General features: G+C 36.3%; 1 protein-coding gene across 4 annotated transcripts in view; it reads right to left on the reverse strand.

Moving 5' to 3' along the window:
• Nucleotides 1-20059, reverse strand: part of SPART (spartin) — a 43308-nt gene that overhangs the window by 10260 nt on the left and 12989 nt on the right. For 2 of the 4 annotated variants that reach the window (XM_036831692.1, XM_036831691.1), the window contains exons 3-8: nucleotides 16370-16567; nucleotides 13998-14153; nucleotides 11400-11523; nucleotides 6457-6651; nucleotides 5274-5432; nucleotides 5106-5196 (exon numbers count right to left, since the gene is read on the reverse strand). In XM_036831692.1, the coding sequence (XP_036687587.1) occupies nucleotides 5106-5196; nucleotides 5274-5432; nucleotides 6457-6651; nucleotides 11400-11523; nucleotides 13998-14153; nucleotides 16370-16567 (923 nt within the window). The remainder of the gene's footprint in view (nucleotides 1-5105; nucleotides 5197-5273; nucleotides 5433-6456; nucleotides 6652-11399; nucleotides 11524-13997; nucleotides 14154-16369; nucleotides 16568-20059) is intronic. The other 2 variants (XM_036831693.1, XM_036831694.1) reach the window with 2 other exon arrangements.

Consider the following 20059-nt stretch of genomic DNA (forward strand, 5'->3'; position numbering starts at 1 on the left):
ACTCTTAGAGGAAAACATAGGAAGAACACTCTTTGACATAAATCACAGCAAGATCTTTTTTGATCCACCTCCTAGAGTAATGGAAATAAAAACAAAAATAAACAAATGGGACCTAATGAAACTTAAAAGCTTTCGCACAGTAAAGGAAACCATAAACAAGACAAAAAAGACAACCCTCAGAATGGGAGAAAATATTTGCAAATGAATCAATGGACAAAGGATTAATCTCCAAAATATATAAACAGCTCATGCAGCTCAATATCAAAAAAACAAACAACCCAATCCAAAAATGGGCAGAAGAACTAAACAGACATTTCTCCAAAGAAGACATACAGATGGCCAAGAAGCACATGAAAAGCTGCTCAACATCACTAATTATTAGAGAAATGCAAATCAAAACTACAATGAGGTATCACCTCACACCAGTTAGAATGGACATCATCAGAAAATCTACAAACAACAAATGCTGGAGAGGGTGTGGAGAAAAGGGAACCCTCTTGCACTTTTGGTGGGAATGTAAATTGATACAGTCACTATGGAGAACAGTATGGAGGTTCCTTAAAAAACTAAAAATAGAATTATCATATGATCCAGCAATCCCACTACTGGGCATATACCCAGAGAAAACCATAATTCAAAAAGACACATGCACCCCAGTGTTCATTGCAGCAGTATTTACAATAGCCAGTCATGGAAGCAACCTAAATGTCCATCGACAGATGAATGCATAAAGAAGATGTGGTACATATATACAATGGAATATTACTCAGCCATAAAAAGGAACGAAATTGGGTCATTTGTTGAGACATGGATGGATCTAGCGACTGTCATACAGACTGAAGTAAGTCAGAAAGAGAAAAACAAATATTGTGTGTATATATATATATATTTTTTTTTTTAGAAGAATTTTTTTTTTTTAAATTTTATTTATGGCTGTGTTGGGTCTTCGTTTCTCTGCGAGGGCTTTCTCTAGTTGTGGCAAGCGGAGGCCACTCTTCATCACGGTGCGTGGGCCTCTCACTATCGCGGCCTCTCTTGTTGCGGAGCACAGGCTCCAGACGCGCAGGCTCAGTAATTGTGGCTCATGGGCCTAGTTGCTCCGCGGCATGTGGGATCCTCCCAGACCAGGGCTCGAACCCGTGTCCCCTACATTGGCAGGCAGATTCTCAACCACTGCGCCACCAGGGAAGCCCACAAATATTGTATATTAACGCATATATGTGGAACCTAGAAAAATGGTACAGACGAACCAGTCTGCAGGGCAGATATTGAGACACAGATGTAGAGAACAAACGTATGGACACCAAAGGGGGAAAGCCACAGGGGGTGGGTGGTGGTGGTGGTGTGATGAATTGGGTGATTGGGATTGACATATATACACTAATATGTATAAAATGGATAACTAGGACTTCCCTGGTGGTGCAGTGGTTAAGAATCTGCCTGCCAATGCAGGGGACACGAGTTCGAGCCCTGGTCTGGGAAGATCCCACATGCCGCGGAGCCGCTGGGCCCGTGAGCCACAATTACTGAGCCTGCGCATCTGAAGCCTGTGCTCCGCAACAAGAGAGGCCGCGATAGTGAGAGGCCCACGCACCGTGATGAAGAGTGGCCCCCACTTGCCACAACTGGAGAAAGCCCTCGCAGAGAAACAAAGACCCAACACAGTCATAAATAAATAAATAAAAATTAAAAAAAAAAGGATAACTAATAAGAACCTGCTGTATAAAAATAAATAAAATAAAAGTCAAAAAAAAAAGAAAAAAAAAAAACAAACCCAAGTTTGATATGGGCCAATAAAGTAACAGCTACTATAAAGATATACTCTTTGTCTTCTGTGCCACGCTTATCACATGCTAAATATGACCAAAACAAGGGAGGCAACCCTACTGTATTTAATCTGGTTATAAGACTTTTGGAATATTAGATTCAATTCTGGGTTCCATATTTTGAGAACAACACTGATGAAGGAAGAAGGTTCTGGAATTCAAACTATATATGGAATTGTTAAACTGGGAGTATTTAGTAGAGAAGAAAAAATAAGCAGAAGACATAATGATTGTGCTTAAATGTTTGTATAGTTACCATATTGAAAAGAGAAGATTGATCCTATATAACTCCTGAGTAGATGTTATATAGAATTCATTTTGGGTAACATGACATCTGCCAAAGGAGATACCCTCAAATGGATTTGAATTTGCCCCTTCACCCAGTGCAAATTTAAGGGGAATTTTACTTAAAATTCACTAAATAATCCAATAAAATACTATACCTTATAAGAGTAAATTCTTATAGGAAAATATTTTTACTAAGCTTATTCTTCACAAATGTGTTCTAACATAAAATATTACTGAGGGGAAAAGAAAAATGCACCTAACTTACTGAAGTTATATTATTTTCCTCTAAACAATTTAAAGTGGAAAAAAAGGAGCTTAAAGGTGAACTTTAGAAGCTATGTAGAAGAGTGATGAATTATTTAATAGATAGTATACTGCAATTAAATATAGCAGGTTTAAAGTTACTTAATTGCTTTTCATTGTTCCTGTAGGTCTTCATGTTCCTAAATCTAAAATAGGACAAAAGTATTAATGTAACCAAAAAAATAAAGTCTTAATAAATATTTCTTATACATTTACCTTAAAAATTTAGGAGTGTAATTAATTATATAGATCTTTAGGTAAGTTATTCATAATCAATGAACACAGCCCTGAATCATAATCAAAACCATAAAAGGCATGGAGAATATAATTCTCTAATACAAACTGCCTTTAAATAGCCTAAATTAAAAAAATAATCCTCTGTATTGGCTTATACTACCAGAAATCAGATGAAGACGTTTATATAATATTGGGTTGGCCAAGAAGTTCGTTCGAGTTTTTCCATAAAATGTTACATGACTACTTGGGGGAATAATTTCTCACAGACAGTAAGAATACACATTTTCCAAAAATAATAAGTTTTCTTTACTATACAACCGTCAGTTGGATGAGAGCAGAAAATCACAAATGCTCACTCTATCAAATAATTTTCACAGTGTAAATAAATGTAAATTCATAAATGTAAATAGATATAAATTTATGTAAATTATTGAGAACTAAATTAAAGAACAACTAGCTTTTCCAATTCTTGAGTGACAAATATCACTGAGTTATTACTGGTTTAATACTTGCAGTTTCTTCTCCTAAAAAGCAATTTCTACTTCTGAGCCAGATTATTCATAAGTGAGAAAACAGTATTACTTGGACAAAACCTGTTATTCCCCACTGTCCCTCCCATCTTTCCAAGTTTCCTAATTAAGTTACTGCTAAGACTAAAGTACCCTTATAACTGGAAATACAAACCTACTTAACTAAATTCTCACCTTTTTTTCACTCCATGAATCTTTGGAGGAAAGGATAAAACTAGCAATGTACACCATAACAGAAATAAATTAGCTCAGAACCACTGTTAAAATACCCTATTTATCATATTAAGTTCTCCTCACTAAGGACAAGAAATACAAAATCTACATCAAAACCTGTACTTCCTCATTATGTGAATCTCAAACCTTTTAACAGGGCTCCACTTAACTGTACTTAGGTAAGCATTTTTTTTTCATTAAAGTAGGAAATGGACAAACCCAATAAAGCACTTCCTACTTAATCATATGACTGCCTATTTATCTGTGCTAACATATGATAATCTAAAAATAACCCACTTTTGGTCTAAAACACACTTCTGACTTTCTCCTGCTCTTGCAACAAAAGAAGAAACTATTTTCCTAATTATGACTCATCCATCAAAGTAACCTGAAAGGCATAACAAAAAGAGTGTTAGAGGTCAATGCCACAAGTAGCAGGAAGTGAGCTGGGAGACTTGAGCTTTACATCTCCACCAAAATTTCAGATCTACTCTGCATTTTCTTTTCCAAACCCTTTGGTAAAACTGGCACTCCAAGATGATATGGCTGTGTTGCTTTGATTCTAAGGTATGCATGCCCCAGACTGAGCAGATAAAATCAACTTAGGCTGGAAATTAAGTTAGTATTTCCTAAACCAAAGGTAATTTATTGTGTTAGGAGGGAGTCTAAACACATGCTAGGTAGTGGTAGAAAATAACTCTAGATACTAAACTTGCACAGATATCCCATTAAGGGCAGTGTTGGCCCAGCACTGTTCTCTGACACTGCATGACAGAGGGACCTGGATTACAGCTCATCTCTACCACTTACTAGGGGTACAATTCTGAACAAGATATTTAAGGCTCTATGCTTTTGGTTTCTTCATCTGTAAAATGGAGATAATAGCGTTATTAAAGATTAAATAATACACATGGAAAGCACTGAACACAATGTCTGATATATAAGTATGAACTCAAATGCTGTCAGTGAGTAAATAATTAACACAAATAACCAAGAGTTGAGAACACCATTATTTTTTTTCTTCTAAATAAAATTAAATATTAAGATCTAAACTAATTCAAAGCTAAGAAAGCAACTCAGGTCCTTCATACTAAACTTAAGTTTAGCCCTCTAGTACTTATAAAGACAGAATAAAGAGCTAAAATCAGAAAATCCTTTTCTTAAGTCTTATCTTTAATACCACTTATCAGATAAACTTGAATAAATCATTCATTTCTATGTTTGTCTATTTCTTAATGGTATGTCTTCTCATACCATCTATCTATTCCAATAGAGATGCACAGTGGTAGATTCATAAGGTGTGAAAATTTAACATTCTTTGTATATAGAAGGGGCTAGTATTAACAAAGTATAATAGTTTAATTATAATTCAAGTTTTCCCCATCAAAACTATAGGCAAACATCACCCATCAAGAACATGCAGTTAATAAGGCATACAGAAATTCCAGGCATTAAAAAAAAAACTTAAACCTATTCTTTCCATTTATGATGAACAAGTATTTATAACAATTAGTAACATAAGGCAAAGTCACAGTAATACTATTAATTTGCTAAAACTTTATTCTTCTCCCTACTTAAAAATAGCAAGTGAAAAAAAATTGTTTTATCAGATACTTAATAAAAATAACTATACAATCATTTTAACTGTCCTAGAGTTTTACAAATGCTACAAGAGATTTCATCATTAAAATGATAAAATTCAACTTACTTGTATCTGACAGTTTGTACAGTTTCTACTGAAACATTATTAACAATGCATTTAGCTGCACATTCCAATCCTTGCCAGACAGTTGAAAATCCTGCAAATACATTTAAAAGTAAGTAAAACCAGCCCTCAGCAAATAGATCTTCCTAAATTTTTAGACCTTTATGTTACCTTGAACACTGCTTGCTGCTACAACCATAGCACCATCCAGGGGAGACTTCCCATTTTTGTCTTTTTTAAGAGATTCTGGAACAAGTTTGCTTCCATGCTTCTTGACATGTGGAGCTAATTCCTTTCCAACACAATTTGCTACAGTACAAACTCCGTCAACTAATATAACCATAAAAAAACAAAAACAAAAAAACTTAGCAAAAAATGTATTCTTCCCTTGATTTTACCACTCTCACTTAGCAAAATTCTTCCATAAGCATCTAAAGTTGTTTTACTGTATAATGTTACCATTCCTATTTAAAAAAGAATGAAAACAAGGCTGGTTACTTTTTAAACAAAGGTTATTTCTTAGTTTAGGATGTGTTTGCAGAGCTTACTGACTCTTAAATATAATGTTCTTTTTGGCAATTTGCTTAGAAGAGAACCATCCACCTTTTCTATCTGCAGTGCAAGACTGGTATGTCCAACTTTCATGTTTTCCAGCTAAGTGTATTCATACTTTTCCTCCCTATCAGCAAATACTCACTGAAATAGTAATGAAGTATTTAAGTCTATGTAAAAGTAAACAAACCAAAAATCTGACTCCGAAGAATACCAAATACCAAAAAGATAATCTTACTAAATTTTATGACAATCCACTAAGGAGCTATATGACCATCTTAAAATACCAAACTTTAGAGCTGTGATCCTCAAAGGAGAGGGGTTTAGAGGCATATTACTAGGGAAGGCTGACACCAGAATCACTAAGTCAGCTTTACTCAAGACAATACATCCCTCACTCTTGACTCTCAACTGCTTAGGAAGTGAGTTGTCCTTAAAAGAATATGTCATATTCAAGGATAGCAAATACATTCCTTTTCAAATGCAGACACTCCCCTCTCCAACACATCAAAACAACCCCTAACCAGTGTTTCTCAAACTTTAATATGCAAATAAGAATCACCTAGAGATCTTATAAAAATGGAGATATTGAATCAGTAGGTGTGTCAAGTGCCTGAAATATTTCTAAGGCTCTCAGGTTGATGTTGCTGGTCTACTGATTCTACCATGAGTAGAAAGGCAAAACTGCTTTGTCCTAATTCTTTACTCTTAAATTTAAACCATCTAAATGAGATTTAACCTGGACTAAGAGATTACTTTTAATTTAACTGAAAAAAAGTAAAGGAATCTAAAGTTACTTTACCCAGGAACTGACTGACTTTCGCTGCTCCTCCAGTAGCCTGCTTTGCTATATAAAGTCCCTTGGTCACAGCTGGACTAACTTCCACTGGTTTTTCTTCTGGTTGAATCCGTTCTCGGAGTTTAGAAGCGCCTTTCTGGATGGCTTTGCCAGTAAACTCAGCACCTTTGACCAAACCCCAACTCACCCAGGAAGCACCTTTTTAAAGGAAAATTTTGAATTGCACAAAATTAGGACTGATTATACCTTTAAGCCCTTTAACAAATAACTGATCAACAGGAAAAAAAACCAAGGAGTTCAATATTCAAATCCCAAACATGCCATAAATTTTCAAGCCAACTTTGTACCTGCAGTGTTCTGCCTGGAATATATACCTTTTCTAAGTAAATTCGTCTTTCAATACTTAGGCCATATATCACTCAACAACAGTTCTGTATTACTCTGTGCTGTCACTACAACTTGTAGGCATCTCTATATATTACTTACCACAGTATACTATTGTTAGGGGCTAATTTTGGGTTTTGGTGCCATTACGAGGGTATTTGGCTAGAAGACCCAGTATCCTTGTTCTTTTTGCCTTCGTGCAGGCACCACTTTTCCCCCACAAAGCCTTGAAGGAGACAGATACACCAACAATCTGTATCTCAGACACCAAGGCAGAACTTTTGCTTGTTTGCTTTCGGCTAAGGACATAAGGCAGGGGGTCCTGCTCCTTCCTCAATCCCAAATCCCTTGATCTTAGCACCTTTTAATTTGCACTTTAAACCTGAATGACAAAGACATGAGAACTCCCAAAAAATTCAGGAGAAGAAAAACTCTAAAAGAAAGGAAGATTGAGCTATTTCTAACTATTTCTCATGAGACTAGGCCCTAGCCTTTTGCCTTGTTCATGCTTCTTGCAGCAAGAATGAAAGCAGAGATTGTCCGAGAGAAAGCAGGGTGACAGAGACTTCTCTAGTGAAGAGAAAAGGCCTTGAGCCAGACAGCATGTGGGAAAAGGAGATGTGGGAAGGAGATGGGAGAACCAAGAAAACAAACACAAGGAGAACAGTTTTCCCTAAGAGGGGGAGGAAAGTGTTACCCTCCCCTGGGGAGAGTTACAATTTTAAATATCTCCTTTTTGGCTATACCCTGAAACAATGAGCCTTTAAAAATACTTATGTATGTTTTCCAAGATCTGTGCCATGGTTTTTACATAATTACTTCAGCCCATTAGTAAGCAGGCATCCAATGATAATGTGAAAATCATACCCGTTTATTTTAAAATGTGAATGAAAAGTACTAAGTAGTAACTGATTGGAAAAATTGATGTGTTTCTCTTCCTGTTTCAGACAACATGTCCACCTCTGGCTCCAACCCTATCCCCACTGTCCTACCCTTGGCGGAGGATCAGGGCTCAAACCCAGGCAAACAGGTTCCAGCCAGGAGTTCACATAACAATAAAGGGACTGAAGATGTCTAGTCAAGAAAAAATTATGTGTTTTTAGAGTTAACTGATAGATTGAAAAGTGTTAGGTGAAAAACAGCTTGAAGTTCAAGGAAAACTAATAAATCATAAAATAAATGACAATGAACAAAGGTGAGCTCAAGTAGACTATAATCCTACAAAGAAACTATATCAAACAAGGGGAGGGGCTTCCCTGGTGGAGCAGTGGTTGAGAATCTGCCTGCGAATGCAGGGGACACAGGTTCAAGCCCTGGTCTGGGAAGATCCCACATGCCACGGAGCAACTGGGCCCGTGAGCCACAACTACTGAGCCTGAGCGTCTGGAGCCTCTGCTCCGCAACAAGAGAGGCCGCGATAGTGAGAGGCCCGCGCGCCGCGATGAAGAGTGGCCCCCACTCGCCGCAACTGGAGAAAGCCCTCACACAGAAACGAAGACCCAACACAGCCAAAAATAAAAATAATAAATTAAAAAAAAAAAAAGATACTAAATCTTTAAAAAAAAAAAAACAAGGGGGATGGAGTCCATCGATGACTTTCAGAAAAATAAGTGGAAGTGAGATAAATGAAAAGTCACAGGACTAATAAAGAGAAAAACTAGATGTTAATTATAAACAAGATATCACCATGGAAGAGATAATTAAAACTGTAGAGGCTGCAATGGAAGCTATGGAAATACAGTATTTCATTGGTAGCTATTAAGACCTTTTAAATGGCATGTGTAATGCCAGATATAGATTTATTCTATCCATGTCTGCATCCTACACACCCAGTTAATGCTGAGATATAGCAGGCAATGAATGAATGCTGAATAAATGAGAGGTTGGCAGATGACATAAAATGACCTAATTCAAACCTAACCCAGTGGGGACTCTATTCAGTCTATTGCCACCAATCTTCTACCTCCTCCCAAAGTAGCTTATTAGACTCTACTCCATCTAAAATGTTTGGCGGCTGCCTTCTTAAAGTGTTAAGTCTAGGCTTCTCAAGCCAATTTTCTACAAGTGTAAATTTTAAGCAGTTTTTTTTTTTTCACCTCTTACATTCATAAAGTATAAGACTATAGCTTTTATTGATCTTTACTCATCATTGGGCTAAGGTGAATGAGCTCAATTTAGATCCCTGGTTACTCATATTTGTACAGAACCTACATGAGTCAGGTAGAAATAGTTTCTTGACAGATCAGATAATTTTTTCTGGAGTAAATCATGGATATTTCTTACACCTTTCTCTGTTACTTGTACCTTAAGTAGTCAGTGAGCTAGTTGTTTTTCATGCTACCTATTAAAAGGAGGTATATAAGGAGACAGGTATTCTGATTGGCAGTTAAATAGTTTTAATGTTACTATTAGGGCTATTGCTAGAACTCTAGCCCTGAGGATACAGGATGAAAAGGAAGAGAGTTACAAGCCTGAAGACACTGAAGTCCCAAGTAGTAAAGAAGGTCTCTAAGTGTTACCAGAAGGTAGTTTTGGCTCATTTTCAAATGATGCACTGCTAACAGTTCTTCTGAAATCTCTGAAGAGATCTCTCCTCAGGGTTAGCTGGCTCTCAGGATGATCTACTTCTTTGAACAGAACCAGTGTGTGGAATCTGTATGGTGCCTAGGAGGCCTAAGATTTTGTGGCATGTGGTATTTTCCAAAGATGGTCAAAAACAGTACCTCCTATTCCACATCTTCTTTCAACATGACCTTGACATTCTTCCCATTGAGAAGTGGGGTCTATGTCACATTCCCTTGAATCGGGGCAGGCTTGTTACTTGCTTATAACTAATGATGCTGGAAATTTCCAAGAGTATGTCAGAAATGGTAATGCAGCTTCTGCCTGTTTGGTGGACCATTCACACTTGAACCCTGAGCTACCACGCAGATGCCAGATGAGCTTAAGGCTGCCATGCTGTGAGGAAGTCAAGAGGCATGGAGAGGTCATGTGTAGGCAGTCCTAGATCTTGAGCTCTCCTAACCCAGATGCCAACTTCAGTGTGACTGAAGGAGTCTGCAGATGATTCCAGCCCCCAGCTACTGAGTCACTAGTCGGCCTTTGAGTCTTCCTAGCTGAGGCCCTGACATCATGAAGCAGATACAAGCCATCCCTGATATGACCTTTTGGAATACCTGGCCCACAGAATTCCTAAGCATAAACAAGTAGTTGTTTCACATCATTAAGTTTGGGATGGTTTGTTACACATGGATACTATACAGTCTTATAGCAGTATAAACTCGAAAACTTAATTACCTTTGAATTTAGTTATGTACATATGTGTGGATAAGGGCTAATTTTCTGAATACTGACCTAATAAACAACTTAGCAGCCTGTAAAGCTAGGGGGCAAGGTAGTAAGAGTGAAGGTTTTTCTTTACAACCTTTTTTTTTTTGATGTGCACCATTTTTAAAGTCTTTATTGAATTTGTTACAATATTGCTTCTGTTTTACATTTTACTTTTTTTTTGGCTGGGAGGCATGTGGGATCTTAGCTCTCCAACCAGGGATTGAACCTGCACCACCTGCATTGGAAGGTGAAGTCTTAACCACTGGACCACCAGGGAAGTCCCTTTACAACTTCTTTAAAAATCTCTTTCAAGGTTAAATTTTAACTGTTACACATATATTTGAAAATTTGGCTTTATCTTTTCTACTTGTCTCAAGCAGCTCTTTGACACTGGGCAAAATATTTTGTTTGCTCCTAACTACTTAATCATTTTTCACTTATTTTAGTTTGCTGGTTTTTCATGTTAAAGATTTCCTCTGCTTTAGACACCTTCGTTATTTTAATGAGTTTAAACCTATAAACCAGAGATGGAAACCTATACTGATAGTCTTTTAAATAACTAGTCAAGATCCCCTTACTGGGTCATGAATTTGACTTACTGAATAACAGTGACTGGCAATGTTTTCTAAAAAACAAAATAGAAGGTCTCAATCTGAGAGCTACTGCAGTTAAATTGTTAACCAATTAAAGTATAAACATATGTGTCAGTAATGATTATTTTGTTTTTAAAATAAATGATCTGAAGCCCTTTCTAACCATAATTAAATAGTAGGGTCTACTTCCCAAACAGCTTGGCTGTAATTCTCAGGTCTCCTCATGCCTGTATTGCTATAAGTTTAGGGGAGTGCTACTTTGCTTCCAAAGACGGATGAATGTCATTTTTTTGCTGGAGAAGGAGGAAGGAGAGGGGAGAAAAAAAGATTAAGGGGGAATTTCAAAGGGGAAAGGAAAATAACTAATTTTATGTTCAGAGCTATTCTGAAAGTTTGGAGATTCTTGAAGCTTTTCACTACCAATTTTCCCAAGAGTAAAACAGAGAATAATAGACCAAGAAGAACTTACACCAATATGACAATATGTGACATTCAAAGAGACTAGTTCCTTCTATTTTTAAATATTTATAAACTGATCATTTAAAACCAAAACATAAAATAGTATCTTTCCAAGTATTCTCTAATGGGAGTCAAAGGTTTCACATTATACAGGCAAAAAAGTTAACATTACTATAATACCTGACAAAATGTTTTGAGCCACTTTCTCACTCCATTCAGGTAATTCCTTTGCTTTTTCTTCTGAAACTGGCTCATAAGGTACAATGTGACTCAGATTAACTTCTTCACTTGAAGTACCTTTGGTCTAAACAGTAAAAATATTTCAAAATGTGAAATAAATACTAAGAGGAGGAAAAATCATAAGCATTTTGTAATAAAATATTAAGCCAACAAATACTAATTAATGAAAATATTTCCAGCCAGCCTAGTTATAAGTACATTTTATTACATAAAGTGCAATACCATAACCACCATGAAGGTGAAAACTGTTCTGGTCTTATGTTAGGTACCATTGGTAAGTAAGATTTAAATACCAACATACCTCCAATACAGCATGTATCAAATTATATTTAAATTGATTAACTTTTTTCTTTCTTTGACCACTCTGAGTTCCTTCATAGAGCTATCACCCCCCTAGATATTCGTATGTATGCATACAGTACTCAGTAAGGTTAAAAGATTTCTGTTAAATGACTCAGTCAGTAAGGAAGAATGTATCCAAATAAACTGGTTCTGACAGAAATCAAGTAAAAGCAAATAAAAGTATATAAACACAGAATCTACCAATCCATTTAAATGGAAATGGGAAACACAGAAATACTTGTACTTTGCTAATTTAACAGTTAGGGCCAACACTCAAAATCTAAAGCTAAATTTGTTTTCATTCTAAAAACTTAGGAGTAGGCTAACTCAGACCTCATTGTAATTTGCAACTTCTATCTTTGACAATGTGCCAATGTCCCTAATATATAAAGAGCTCCTAGAAATTGTGAAGAAAAGGACTAACAACCCAGTAATAAAAATGGACAAAGGACATAACTAGACATCACACAGAAAACAAAATTAAAGTTACCCTTATGCATTTGCTCAACTTCACTCATAATAAAATTGATGCAAATTAATATATTCCAATATATTTCTCTCATCATTGGATTGGCAAAAAACAGACCGCCCACTCTGCTGAGCAGGCTGTGGGGAGACAGGTATGCCCAAACAACTACTGGCACAGTGAACAGTATGCTCCTTAGGGAGGGCAATGTAGCAAAATCTATCAAAATTACAAATGCATTTACCGGTTGACACAGTAACCCCATCTCTAAGAATTTATTTGATGAATTACCTGCAGATGTATGAATAAATGGCTCCACAAAGTTATTCATTGAAGCACTGCTTGTAATACCAAACAATCACACCAAACACCCCTCAATAAGAGACTGATTAAAGAAACTATGATATATTCATACAATGAAATATGAGGTAAAAAAGACTGAGGAAGTTCTCTATTTACCCCAGACTTCATTATCAAAAAAAAATATATATATATAGGACACTCTATATGATGTTCCCTTATGTATAAGAAAGGGAGAGAAATAATTACAGATTTTGTTTGCTTTTATCTGCCTCAAAAAACCCAGGAAAGAAACACAAGATCCTAATAAAAGTAATTACCGACAGTGGCAGGAGGAATGGTGTAGACAGGGACAAAGATGGGAGTAAAGCTTTCCAAAGGTATATATATATTTTAATATAATTAGATTTTTTTTTAACCAAGGAATTAAATTTTTAAAAATGAAGTTCTAACTTCCATTTTGGACTCCCAATGTCCTCATAAAGCTGGTCTAAGATGCTCAACATAACCCACAGTGACAGTTGGCAAGTAAAAGTAGAATATTCATGTGATATTCATTAATTCCAAAGACAATTACTGAGCACTTATTGTATGGAATACAACAAAGAACAGTACCAAACTGTTTATAATTCAATGCTCACACAATGCTACTTTCTTTCACCATAGGTTTGCTTATTTCACCTTCGGGGCTCATCTTAGCCATAGTGCCTTCCAGGAGGAGCCTCCTTAACTGCTTCCCACACCACTCATCTATGTAGAAGGTACAACCTAGCGTTCTATACAACTTATGTACTTTCATCTAATGATCACATTGGGTAGAAATTATCTCTTTGCTAATCTGTCCTCCCCACTAGATGGGAAATATTCTGAGATGAGAAATTTAAAATTTTTCCCACTATGCTCAGCTTTCTAGCACTCAATAAATATTTCCTAAACTCTAATCCAAATTTACCATTTGGAACATATCACAAAATCTAAGAAATGAAAGAAGAAACTACTAAATGTATTTTTTAAAAGCCCATTTTCTCTGTTCTGTCGACTACTCATGAAGAAATAAGGAACTGAATAAGAATGGTAGTGTAAGGAAAAGCATACCTAGCCCCAAGATCTTGGTGTATATAGGAAGGTGGAGAATAACACAAAACAAAAAAGCATACACATCATTAACGTAATTATAAAAATCTTTCAAATAGTTGCAAAAAACTATCCCCCCAAACATAGATTATCTTTTAAAACAGTTTAAATAACAAATACTTGGAAAGGGAATATTAAAGCTGATTATAATTATTTTACCAGTGATCACTTTGTGAATCTGCAAGTTGCTCTGCTTCAGTAAATGGGGATCTTATAAATAATTTAAACTGGTGAAAGGTACCATTAGAATAGAACACACACTCATACCTTGTTGATCTTTCACTTACTCTACTTACCTTCTTCCCCCGTTTTCCCTTATGACGCACATCCTTACTGCCTGGGTCCAACTGTCTCACATCAGTGCCACTGGCTTCCTTCAATTGGTTAGAGGGGCACCTTGATCTTCCAGGGATTTGGAATTCATTTTCTCCTTCTGCCCGGTCCCAGTTGGCCTAGGGAGTAAAGGCCTAAGCTTAGCTCAAATTCAAATTTCCTCTAAGCTACGGTACACTATGCTCCAATAATACACCTATTCAAATGACAGTGTTTTACAACTACTTTTACTAGTCTTTCTCTATACTTTTATCTCATCACCAAACCTCAGACCTTTCAATTCTTTGGCTCATAGGATATAGCCTAAAGCAAATTTCAAAAAAACAAGTACAAGAGATAAACTTACAGCAGTAATTGGTACAAGTGATCATTAAATTAGATGCAGCTACATTTGAATTTAGTTAAATAATAAATTATAAGTTTTAGGAAACACATACAAGACTAAATGAGTTTAAAGGCAATTAACAATTGGGAGATTGGGATTGACATATATATACTAATATGTATAAAATGGATAACTAATAAGAACCTGCTGTATAAAAAAATAAATTCAAAATTTCAAAAATAAATAAATAAAGGCAATTAACAAACCTCACATCCAGTTTAACTACTCTGCATTGTTGGAAGGTTGATTTTGTTTTTCCATTTTTGCACTCAGCACTAAATGTAATCTGCTTGCATACACTTTGCTGAATGAATGCTTAAGAGTAAAGGCAAATCAAAAGTATAGCTAGTAACTAGCTTTTGTTTACTGTTGGAGTTCTAGGACAATACAGAAAACTAAAAATAACATTCAACCAAAAAATAAAACTGAACAGAGGAAGTAAACATATAACCTAAACGTCAGTTTAATTTCTTTCCTAGAGCCCAGTAACATAGGCCAAATGAATGTAGGGGTAAAGGGAGAAACAGCTCCATAAAAGGTCTGGAATACTTAAGGAATGCCACTTCATTCAGCTAGTAAACAGCAAAGCTTATTAGACTTAAACCCATATCCATTTGACCATGTTGCTGCCTTTGTAAACTCCTCTCCTAAGCACATCGAGGCTACACACACTTCTGTATGGGGGCCGTGGGTTTTGTTAACACAGCTTAAGTATCTAGTTTTTAAGAACATGTTGATCACCAGGTCATTCTCATATATAGTTCTTACTGCGTAATGCTGAGATGACTCTCTGACCTTTCACTTAGCTGGTGATCTGCTCCCACCACCTTTGATCTTAAATTTTTAATACAGGTATGGATTAAAAGTGTATTCTACTTCCTCAGAAAAAAGGAACAAATTTTTCATGACTGAACTCAAAGGAAACTATTTTTTGAAATCCTCCCTGACCTCCTTTCACTTTTCTTTCCATCACCTATCATACTGTACTGTGGTTATTCAACAGACTGTAAGGTGCTCAAGAATAGGAGCTGTTATATATGTATCTTTATAGCCTCCTCTGTTCTTTCTTCCCATCCCATCATTTAACATAGAACCAGGTTAAATAATGAATTCTAAGTATCTGCTGAATGAAAGAGAAAATAAAAGATTACACTACCAAGCTGTCAATCTCCTTCAACCTCAGATAACTGTCAGTATTCACAATCAAACATATTTTTCCCCTCTTGTCCTACGTTAGGATGGGCAAGAACACCTAAAGAAAATATCTCCATTATACTCTATTTCAACTCCCTATAACAGATCAGCATGTGGGCAGAGGAAATGGGCTAAATAAGGCAAGTTCACAGGATGACCAACCGCATTTTAAATCACATTTTATTTTGCCTTCGTTCATCATGAGAACAAAGACAATTCCCTCAAACAAAACCTGTTCCTCAAGTCATACCCCTAAAATGTCCAATATTACCCAGATGCTAATGCTGAAATTACCTTCATTTCACCATTTAGTCCCATTGGCCCACTTTCCCAACTGAGAAATAAGACAGTGGTCATAACAAAAGCAAATATTCACAGAACATTACTACTTGCTAGCACTGATGTAAGTGCCTTAATGTATTAACTTTTAATCTTCATCACAGCCCAATGAAGTGGATGTTATCATTATCCTGATTTTATGATAAAGAAACTAAACTATAGAGAAGATCAACAGCTTGAGTTAAACAGCTATTAAGTGGAAGAGTTCAAATTCAACAGAGGCAATCTGACTCCAGAGACCACAATCTTAATCACTATTTACAGCCAATTCCCAGCTTGTATTTGTGAATACGCAGGCAAATTATATACTCTCACTTTCCTAACTATGATCACATTAGAGCTTATTACAGTTTCTTTAAAAGCAGAAGTGCTTTTGTTAAAGTAGGTTTACATCCTGAAGGTGATTGCATAAGTTACCTGGAGCCGAAGGTCAGACATTTGTCTTAATAGATCCTCAAAGAGTTCTCTATCATCTTCTGGTAATTCAGAAGACAAGACGACCCCCACAAAGCATCCTGATGCTTGTAACATTGTATCAGGAAACATGTAGGCTCCTACAGTACATTTAAGAACTGGAGATCTATCAGGAACTAGAGGATACAACCAGTCACAAACCTGAAAAGGTTAATTTAAAACAAATCAATTAATAGAATTAGGTTTTCACCGAGGTTTTAAATATTGTTATACTAGCAAGCACACATTTTAAAGTTTGAAATGCATTTTACAAGGCTTTCTAGAACCATCAGCATCGACAAGCCCCCAATAAAAATCAGCCATTTGCTAGTCTGATCTCCCTGCAAAACACTCACAGGAACTGTGCTAAAAATGTTATTGCTCCACTAATTATATAGTCTTAAAGCTGGTGCCCTTAAACAGCCCACTGTTAACCAACGAGTCTAGCTTTAAATAAATGGTCAAAGTAAATTAAGGTTTTCTTTATTATTCAAATTAGACACCCCTTTGTGGAAATAAATGAAATCAAACTGTTTCCGAGCACTCCACGTATTTACTGATTTAATCCTCTTGGTTAGTGCTGTCATTTTAACTACAAGAAAACTGAGGCACAGAGAGGTTAAGTTGCTCAGAGTCAACACCAAGAAGTGGGGCTAGGGTTTAAGCACATCCTATCTGCCACCGGAGAAACTAAACAATTATTTTAATTAGAAACCCAGCATTCAAAATGTTGAATTTTCTTTTAACTAAACCCAACCTGATCTGACAGAGCAAGAAGATTAAGTTACATTTATGGGTTCACTATCTATTGTGAAGTTAAATCAAAATGACACAACGTTGCAGGGCAATGATGCTGCCCTGCAACGTCATCTGGGGACGTCAGATTATCACAATAGGACTTAATTAAGCTCACCTCTTAGCGATCTAAATTCAGAAGAAACTAAGTTTAAATCAGAATACCCTAATTATGCATTTCCATTATTCTTTGAGTGACCAGAATATAACTTCGCCCCTCACCCAGGACACTCTCTTCCTAATATTAAGAAACTTGGGAGAACAATAGATTATCAAAATACTGTGTGATAAACATGAGTCAAAGGGATTAAATATTTCATATAAACGATGGAAAATTCTGGTATACTATCATCATCTCTGACCAACAAAATGCAAATGTGCAGGGATCAAGCACTCAAGTCTGACTCTTTCCTAGAAAGTGCTTAACAAACATTTTCAAATTCTTTTTTTTAATGGATTCTCTCTTTTTTAGTCATCTCAAAAGCCACTCTCCAACTTTTATAAAAGTCAAACTTCAGACAAGTTACAATAAAACTGATTACTGTATTTTCTGAAGTATGATATATAACCATCTGTGGTATATGAAATGACTTCAAGTAATATACAAACTAAAGTTGAGTAGCAACATATTTTAACATGTATTAGGGAAAAATACAGTCTCTTTCCCTCAATTTCACAGTTGTTATTGTTTAGGAAAAAATTAACAAATTAGACATTTAAATAAAAATATGAATAACAAGTGTTGGATTTAACAAAAAAAAATCATAATGGTTGTACTTAAATGACTAAAGTTTGGGAAAGGTTTCTTTTACTATGGCATGATTTCTCTAAGATTAACTACATTCTGGTCACCTTGATTGAAATGGAGTATCCTCAAATCTTCTCAAATAAAACTTTATAGACCTTTCTTAGGGTAGATTATCACAGATTGGTGAGCTCATCCACCATAGGCTGACTTCTCCCAGTTTCACTATCAGAGGGCAATCTCATGTCCAAGTTCCCTATGAACTGACTATAAATTTAACAGGTTTAAAAAGTATATTAAAACTAAAGTGAAGAGAAAAATAGTTTTTAGAAGCCATAGAATTCTAGTCTGCCTATTTAAAACCAAATTAATTTCTAATTTCCTAAATAAAGCAATAGTGATTTTTTTTGCAGCATAAGAAATTACATCTAACTTCTAATACTTAGTTGTTTCAATGTTTGTTTTTTAGAACAAAAAAATTCAGTGAACGCCTGGTAACTCTCTTTAAGGACACTGCTACAAATATCCGAATACATGTAAATGAGAGCCCGTTAAAAAGACTCAAACTTTGGGGGCTTCCCTGGTGGCGCAGTGGTTGGGAGTCCGCCTGCCAATGCAGGGGACACGGGTTCGAGCCCTGGTCTGGGAGAATCCCACATGCCGCGGAGCAACTGGGCCCGTGAGCCACAATTACTGAGCCTGCGCGTCTGGAGCCTGTGCTCCGCAACAGGAGAGGCCGCGACAGTGAGAGGTCCGCGCACCGCGGCAAGGAGTGGCCCCCGCTCGCCGCAACTAGAGAAAGTCCTCGCACAGAAACGAAGACCCAACACAGCCATAAATAAATAAATAAATAAATAAAAAAAAAAAAAAAAAAAAAAAGACTCAAACTTTGGGTACAACTTTACTTTTTATTTAGGACTCAAAATAGGAGATGTTGGAAAGGTTAAAAACAAAATTAAAAGAACTAAGACAGAACAAATTTTTACTAGAGAACAAGTCATTTTAATGGTTGAGCTCATGAGCTCATTCTACATGTAGAATGTTCCTGACGTTCATTCCCCGCACCTCCAGTAGCCCAGGCCCCAAAGGTTTTTTACATTCCACTTTTACTCTATTACAGATCAGCAGAAAGTATTATATCTTTTATCAGCCCCCTCCCGATCCCAATCAAAAAGCCTACTCTTTTTAACCTCAAGGCTTCTTTTTTAAAATAACTTACGAGATTCACACTATTCTTCCTGCCCATTAATGAAGTTTTCCTTTCAACAATGCCCCAAAATATCTCCTTTATACATCCCCAGTAAGTCTCCAACTATCTTTAAACAAGCTCCAAGTTGCCTCCATGTACAAGCTGCATAAGAATTGAAAATAGAATATACCAAGAGAGAAAATAAATCTGGGTAACTAGTACTGTAACTAAACCACATCATCTGGACTCTGGATAAAAGCACCTGCCTTGCTCAAATAGTCATCTCCCTTACATGCAAACCCTTTTGTTACACCCAATGTATACTGAATCCTTACTTCTAGAACCCCATCTCCCTGTACCAATGTCCACTCTTTTAAAAACAGATTGATATTGGACCATCACCTTCAGAATACCTTACTAATTCCACAACAGTTTCCTAACAACAACCTTTATTTAGCACCAGTCTTTGTTCTTGGACCAAGGGCATCCTGGTAAATTTATGTGCTTGGAAAGTTAGGACCGCATCTTAGATGATCGTCACAGTCTCTACTTGTAGACCAGGGTTTCTCAACCTTGGCATGACTGAAATTTTCAGTTAATTGTTTTACTGAGGAGAACTCTCCTGTTTAGATGTTTGGCAGTACACCTGGCCTCTACCCACTATACATGCCAGTAGCAGTAGCACACTCCCCAGTCCCAGCTGTGACAACCAAAAATGTCCCCAACTACTGCCAAAATACCTCAGGGTGAGGAGACTGGGGGTGGGGGGTATTCTTACTAGTTGAGAACCACTATTCCAGACACTGGATCTAGCCCAGTTCAGCCCCTCAGCTGGGGCTTGACATGTATAGAAATTTACAGTTATACATTCACACATGAGTTACATAAATCCCTTTTGAAATCAAAGTTATTACGTTTCTTCCTC

Source organism: Balaenoptera musculus, chromosome 18 (genome assembly GCF_009873245.2).
Source record: "Balaenoptera musculus isolate JJ_BM4_2016_0621 chromosome 18, mBalMus1.pri.v3, whole genome shotgun sequence".
NCBI lineage: Eukaryota > Metazoa > Chordata > Mammalia > Artiodactyla > Balaenopteridae > Balaenoptera > Balaenoptera musculus.